We start from the raw sequence: 7,711 nt of genomic DNA on the forward strand, positions 1-7,711 counted from the left end.
ATCTATCTATCTATAAATCTATCTATCTATAAATCTATCTATCTATCTATCTATCTATCTATCTATCTATCTATCTATCTATCTATCTATCTATCTATCTATCTATCTTTCTATCTATCTGTTTTTCTATCTACATATCTACATCAATCTATCTACATATCTACATCAATCTATCTACATATCTACATCAATCTATCTACAAATCTACATTAATCTATCTATATATCTACATCAATCTATCTACATATCTACATCAATCTATTTACATATCTACATCAATCTATCTACATATCTACATCAATCTATCTACATATCTACATCAATCTATCTACATCTATCTATCTGCATATTTACAGCTACATATCTACATCTATCTATCTACATATTTACAGCTACATATCTATCTAGATATTTACATCTATCTATCTACATATCTATCTACATATCTACATCTATCTTTCTATCGATCTACATCATTACATTAAAATTCTAATTTTGTATAAAATATGGAATATCAAAACTTACCATTAGCTCTTTGAAATTTAACAGCTGCTTTTTGGCACTCAATTTGTGCTTCTCTAGCCTTTTCTAAAGCCTCATAATAGGGTCTAGCCTTATCTATACAGCTGCCAAGTTTTTTTGAAGATAATTTTAAGCGTCTAGTTGATTCATTCATCAAAATGCGAAAGGTGGAGTTAGCTTCCTAAAGAGTTTAAAATAAATTACAAAAAATATTGTTATTTAATAATTGTTAATATTTACCTCTAATTCAATTTCCAATTTATTAATCTCATCGGTGGCTGTATTCAGATTTTCCAATTCAATCTAAAATTAATAAAAATAGTAATAACATTAATTTACATTTTTTATATTTTTTTTAGCTCTACGAACTACTTGTTACAAATTTGTATGTTATTAGTTGGTTTTAAACTTAATAAGTAAGAAAAACACCACAAAAATGGTGGCCGGCCAGAAATCAAGTCCACGGGAGCCTAAATTTGATTTATCCAAAGTATCGGTAAGTTTTACAAGAAAATAATCGAAATATTATAAATAAATAACTTAATTTTCTTTAAAGGCCCGTGTGGATCGTGTTAATGTTAGTGGTTTAATGCGCACGCACAACGATTATGTAATGAAAGCGGCCGAAAGCCTGTTTAAGGCTAAAAATTTTCAAGAATTAATGGTGGAATCTATGCAGTACGTTGTTTGTTTTTTTTAATTTTTTTTATCAAAGTTTTATATTATATAATAAATTATTTTACAGCGCAAAATCTTATTTACACGAATTGGGCATTTTTAAAGATGTCAGCGTTCATATAGATATAAGTCGTGGTGAAAATGCCTCCCCTAATGGCTATGAGGTTACCTTTAAAGGCAAAGAACTATCACGTATTGTGGGCTCGGTGGGTACTGAAGTGGGTCAAAATGAAGGATCTTTGCGTACAGAATTGACGGTACCTAATTTGTTTGGTCGTGGTGAAAGTATTTCATTACAAGGTTCCTATAGCAGTAAACGAGCGAATGATATACAATTGAAATTTTGGAAATCATATTTCCATACACGTCTAGTGGATAATAGACCAGAGTAAGTGGAGTAAATTGAGAGGATTTTGCTCCATCTATCTATCTTTCTATCTATCTATCTATCTATCTATCTATCTATCTATCTATCTATCTATCTATCTATCTATCTATCTATCTATCTATCTATCTATCTATCTATCTATCTATCTATCTATCTATCTATCTATCTATCTATCTATCTATCTATCTATCTATCTATCTATCTATCTATCTATCTATCTATCTATCTATCTATCTATTTATCTATCTATGTATCTATCTATCTATCTATCTATCTATCTATCTATCTACCTATTTAAATAATTTGCTTTTTTCCCTAGAGTATCCTTTTCATTGTTCCGTCATATTGATCGTATGGATGTTAGTAATTTCAAAAATACAAGTTTGGGCTGCTTGGCTGAGTTTGCTGTTAACACCCTAAAGCCTATAGAGGTAACTCGTGACAAAATTTTCCTAAATTTCTTGATTTATTAAAGAAAACTACTCTTTTTTTATAGTTAACCCACTCCCTACAATATGAGGCCTCGGTACGAGAAGTATCTTTACTTATGAAAAATGTACCCATGGCTATACGAGAACATTGCGGACCAAAATTAGCTTCCCTTCTGCGTTATTCGGTAATCTTCGATCAACGTGACAATCCTGTTTTTCCTACACAAGGTCTAATGATAAAATCTATCAATGAATATTGTGGTTTGGGTGGTAATGTGGCATATGTTAGTAATAATACACATGCCGAGGTTAGTGTGCCTTTATTTGGTGGCCTAGTGGCTCAAGTATGTGGACGTGTGGGTATTATTAAGGAAACAAAACAAACCACAGTATTGCCCATTAACAATTTATACTATTGTGGAGGACCTTTGACTTTAAGAGGTTTTAAATATGGTGGTGCGGGGCCGGTAGTAGAGGGTACACCAATAGGAGCACAGGTGACTTTATTTGTTACCGTTTTTTTATATATATAGAGAGAAATTAAAGATTTTATTTTCACTTTTAGACTTATTGGTCAACGGGCTTTCATTTATGGGCACCTTTACCTTTTAATAAAGTATTTAAAGGTTTGGCTGATAATTTCCGTACACATTTGTTTTATAATGTAGGAAATTTCAATACATTTACCACGGGTAAGTAATTAATTATAATTTTAATTGTTTGAATTAAAAGATAATTAACTAATTTATGTTTATTTTGTTAGAAAATTTGCGTACTGCTGCTGGCATTGGTGTAGCATTTAAATTGGCTGAACGTGCTCGTATAGAATTAAACTATTGTGTACCTTTGCGCAAATGTGCGGGTGATAGAGTGGAAAATGGTTTTCAATTTGGTATTGGCTATGAATTTGTTTAAGTGTTATACTATTTTAATTGTACATTAAACAAATTAGTTTAAAATATTTCCTATACTAAAAACAAAGAATATATAAAAAGGCTATATTTTACTTATTTAAACAATAAGATTTTATTAAACGAAAACTCTATAAAAAACAGAAAAATCAAATCCTAATGATAAGCAACAAGAAATTTGTTAAAAAAAACTACATATAAAACAATTGTAAATGTTTAAATTATATAAAATAAAAACTATTCACAAAATACCGATACTAACCAAAAGAATACAAATACAAAATGGCATTATTCACAATATTATAGATAAATAACTAGTAAATAGTTAAAAGTAACATTTAGTTTAATTACTAACTCTCTCAGTTGTAACAACTAACTATTAGTAATATAAACAACAACAGCTTCTTTTTTTTAACAAAAAAAAAACACTCATAATTAAGAACTTTCTTTTTTGTTGTGTTGATACTCTCTGTCATAAATAATACTCTAGTTTTAGAAACTAAAAAGAAATCAACTGCCGTTTAAACTAGTTGTTTAATTAGCAACCAGTTAAATATGTATTAAATACAAAAACTTCTAATCTTTTCTTTATAATTATAAAGAAAAGTTTAGAAGAAACTCCAACTTCTATTCTTATATATTTCATAAATTAACTTTTACTTTTTATTTTTCTTTTTTTTAAATATTTATTTTTGTGCACCCTTAACTGCTTAAAAATATTGTATAATATCTTTTAATATATTAATTGCTTTTGGCACTTGATCCTCATTTTTTTATACATATTTTGCTTATAAAAATGATAATAAGTGCAATATTTTTTTTATATTTAAGCATGTAACTTCTCAAAAAGTTTTAAATATCCATATTAATTTATTCGGAATCTTTATTATACTTTCACTTGTAAACATGTTTACGAAAAGTTTTACAATTATATTTTGTGCAAAAGTATAAACAAAATTTTTTAGCTGGAGAAGTGCGTACATAATAAATATTTGCTAAAATAAACAGTAAATGTTACAGAAAAAAGACAATGTTAAAATTAAAAAAAAAAAAAAAAAAATAAAATAAATTTGTTTTATTTATGAGTTAACAAAATGGAATGTCAGGTTTGTAAAAGGAAAAACTATCTATATATACCTATATATTCTGGCCTGCAGTAACGTATATAGTCTGGGAAAAAGTCCAATCTATACATTTAATAGTCAAGGGTATAGTTAAGTCTATAATATAGTCTACAGTTGAATCTACAGTCTAGTCTATAGTTTAGTATATTGTCTTGTCTCTACATTATTCTATAGTCTAGTCTACAGTCCAGTCTAGAGTCTAGCTTGTAGTCCATAGCCTAATCTATTGCATAGTCAAGTTTGTAGTCTAGTCTTTAGACTAATCTGTAGTTTAATCTATAGTCTAAACTATATAGTAGTCTACAGTCTAGTCATTAGTTTAGTCTATAGTCTAGTTTATGGTATAGTCTACAGTCTAGTCTTTAGTATAATCTATAATTTAGTCTAGTCTATGGAATAATATAATTTATAGTCTTATCTATAGTATAGTCTGTAGTTTATGCTATAGTCTAGACTATAGTCGAGTCATTAGTCTGGTTTGTAGTCGAGTCCTTTGTCTAATCTGTAGTCTAAGCAATAGTATAGTCTACAGTCTAGTCTGTAGTATAATTAATAGTTCAGTCTAGTCTATAGTATAGTCTAGTCTATAGTATAGTCTAGCGCCCAGTTTACAGTCTAGTCTGTTGTTTAGTCTATAGTCTAGTTTACAGTCAAGTATTTAGTGTAATCTGTAGTTTAATCTATATTATAGTCTATTCTTTAGTATAGCCTATAGTATATTCTATAGTCTAGTCTATAGTTTAGTTCTTAGACTAGTTTTTAGTCTAATCTGTAGTCCAATCTATAGTCTAAACTGTTGTATAGTTAAAGACTAGACAGTAGTCTGTAATTTAGTTTATGGTCTAGTTAATATTATAGTCTTTAGTCTAGTTTGTAGTATAGTCTATAGTGTAGCTTATAGTCTAATCTTTGGTATAGTCTATAGTCTAGTTTGTAGTATAGTCTACAGTCTATCCTTAAGTCTAACCTATAGTTTAGTCTAGTCCATAGAATAGTCAAGACTAGTCCATAGATTAGTCTAGTCTATTCTATAGTCTAGTTCACAGTCTACTTAGTAGTTTAGTCTATAATCTATAGTCCAGTCTATATTCTAGTCTATAGTGTAGTCTATAGCCTAGTCTATTGTCAAGTCTATAGTCTTAAGTCTAGTCTATAGTCTAATCTGTAGTTTAGTCTGCAGTCTATAGTCTAGTCCATAGTCTATAGTTTAGTCTAGTCTATAGTCTAGTCTATAGTCTAGTCTATAGTCTAGTCTATAGTCTAGTCTATAGTCTAGTCTATAGTCTAGTCTATAGTCTAGTCTATAGTCTAGTCTATAGTCTAGTCTATAGTTTAGTCTATAGTCTAGTCTATAGTCTAGTCTATAGTCTAGTCTATAGTCTAGTCTATAGTCTAGTCTATAGTCTAGTCTATAGTCTAGTCTATATTCTAGTCTATATTCTAGTCTATATTCTAGTCTATAGTCTAGTCTATAGTCTAGTCTATTGTCAAGTCTATAGTCTAGTCTATAGTCTAGTCTGTAGTTTAGTCTATATTCTAGTCTATAGTCTGGTCTATAGTCTAGTCTCTAAACTAGTCTAAAGTGTAGTCTTTAGTCTAATCTGCAATTTAGTCTATAGTATAATCTGTAGTATAGTCTAATATGCAGTATTTTAGTATATAGACAAGTTTAATTTATAGTCTAGTTTCTAGAGGCGTGAACAAAAAAACAAAAAAAATCTGTACTTTCCAGGTTAGTGGAGTCATCAGCTTGGTAATTAAACGCAGCAACTCCGTGGAGTGGCGGAAACGTAATTTCTATAGCCCCAAGTGGAAATGAAAACTGCCTTATATAGCAATTCCCAATAACAAACATAGGGGCAGAAAGAAGAGAGATATATTTTTAGTAAGAATTGAAAGAAACACAAACTATTCAAATCATTATGTATTGAAATGAAAGAACAAATTCATGTGGTTTTTTTTCAACTTTGCTTGACACAGCGGGATCGAACTCGCAAACATGTTGTGTAATTTTTAAACAACATGAATAAAACACACAACCACTTAGCTAACTCGGCCAAAGCAAGAATTATTTAACAGACGATAAAACTAAATAAAAAAACAGAAGGGAAGAACTATAATGTTAAAATAACAGCGGGAGAGCAGAAATGTTAAAAGCGCTACAAATAGATTTTTCTTTTACAGAAAGAGAAGTTTACAACAAATGTAGAAATAACAGATAAATAATAGAGTGACATGAAGAATAAAATATGTCATTACTCAGTTGTTAAAAAAAATCACGTTATATTTAAATGAGTAAAAAAATATTATAATTTTTTAAACATTAAATCACTGTTTATCATGAAAATCTTTTGAAATAAATATAATTATTATTACAATATGTTTTTCAAAAATTTAATGGAGAAAAAAAATGCAAAAATAATTATATTCTCACTTTTTTTACTTTAAAAATAAAAACAACAAAAAGTATTTTCTATTTATTTGAATTTTTTTCTTTGTTAATTTCTCTAATATTTCAATGTCATTAATTTCGAAGTACGATTGTATGATGTCTATAATAATATCATTATTATTCATACTTTTTGTATTCATATTTTTTTAGCTTCTGTTTTTCATTCCAGTCAATTACATTTGTTTCACATTTAATTATATTGAATAGGGAAATTTTGAATTTAATTTTTTTACAACAATCATGGGTCTGTCTAAATATTTAAACGTAATATTTTGGAAAACAATGGCTGATTTATTGTCTCAAAACAAAAAAATTAATAATAAAGCAAACCTATTGTTTGTAAAGTTTTTTTTAGCTTTTTGTTAAATAAATATTTTTATTATTTAAACAGCTGATTATCTTTATATGAATCAGAATTAAAAAAAAATTGCCAAGAAAATGTTTGAAATGTATAGTCTACAATCTCGACAATAGTCTAGCCTATAGACTAGTACTGTCTAGTCTATAGTCAATGGTCTAGTCTAGTCAAGACTATAGTCAAGTCTAATCAGTAGACTAGTCTATAGTCTAGTCTATATTTTAGTCTATAGTTTAGTCTTTAGTCTATTCTGTAGTCTAATCTATAGTATAGTCTATAGTCTAGTCTAGTCTATATTTTAGTCTATAGTTTAGTCTTTCGTCTAGTCTATGGACTAATCTATAGTGTAGCTTATAGTCGAGCCTATACTCCAGTCAACAGGCAAGTCTATAGTCAAGAATTTATTCAAGTCTTTAGCAAGTCTATAGTCTAGTCAATAGTTTAGTCTATAGTTAAGTCTTTAGTTTAGTCTATAGTCTAGTCTATAGTCTAATCTATAGTCTAGACTATAGTCTAGCATATAGTATAGAAGACTATAGTGGAGTATACCAGTCTACAGACAAGTCTATAGTCAAGTCTTTAGCCAAGTGTATTGCCTAGTCTATAGTCTAATCAATAGTTTAGTATATAGTCTACCCTTTAGCCAAGTCTATAATCTAGTTTATAGTCCAATCAGTAGTCTAGTCTATAATCTAGCCTGTAGTCTAGTCAATAATCTAATATACAGTCTACAGTCAAGTCTATTGCCTAGTCTATAGTCTAGTCTATAGTCTAGTCTATAGTCTAGTCTATAGTATAGTCTATAGTCTAGTCTATAGTCTAGTCTATAGTCTAGTCTATAGTCTAG

The 7,711-nt window shown here is 28.6% G+C and overlaps 2 protein-coding genes across 2 annotated transcripts in view; one reads left to right on the plus strand and one right to left on the minus strand.

Moving 5' to 3' along the window:
• The window catches only part of LOC111687128 (SAM50-like protein CG7639), an 8,476-nt gene extending 4,520 nt beyond the window's left edge, over positions 1–3,956 (plus strand). Inside the window, exons 2-8 of the mRNA XM_023449547.2 lie at positions 882–1,018; positions 1,079–1,200; positions 1,268–1,588; positions 1,908–2,019; positions 2,085–2,516; positions 2,585–2,711; positions 2,783–3,956. Of these exons, the coding sequence (XP_023305315.1) occupies positions 959–1,018; positions 1,079–1,200; positions 1,268–1,588; positions 1,908–2,019; positions 2,085–2,516; positions 2,585–2,711; positions 2,783–2,934 (1,326 nt within the window). The 5' untranslated portion in view covers positions 882–958 and the 3' untranslated portion in view covers positions 2,935–3,956. The remainder of the gene's footprint in view (positions 1–881; positions 1,019–1,078; positions 1,201–1,267; positions 1,589–1,907; positions 2,020–2,084; positions 2,517–2,584; positions 2,712–2,782) is intronic.
• Positions 1–7,711, minus strand: part of LOC111687127 (SH3 domain-binding protein 5 homolog) — a 28,970-nt gene that overhangs the window by 1,901 nt on the left and 19,358 nt on the right. Inside the window, exons 2-3 of the mRNA XM_023449546.2 lie at positions 763–825; positions 526–703 (exon numbers count right to left, since the gene is read on the minus strand). Of these exons, the coding sequence (XP_023305314.2) occupies positions 526–703; positions 763–825 (241 nt within the window). The remainder of the gene's footprint in view (positions 1–525; positions 704–762; positions 826–7,711) is intronic.

This window comes from Lucilia cuprina, chromosome 6 (assembly GCF_022045245.1).
Source record: "Lucilia cuprina isolate Lc7/37 chromosome 6, ASM2204524v1, whole genome shotgun sequence".
NCBI lineage: Eukaryota > Metazoa > Arthropoda > Insecta > Diptera > Calliphoridae > Lucilia > Lucilia cuprina.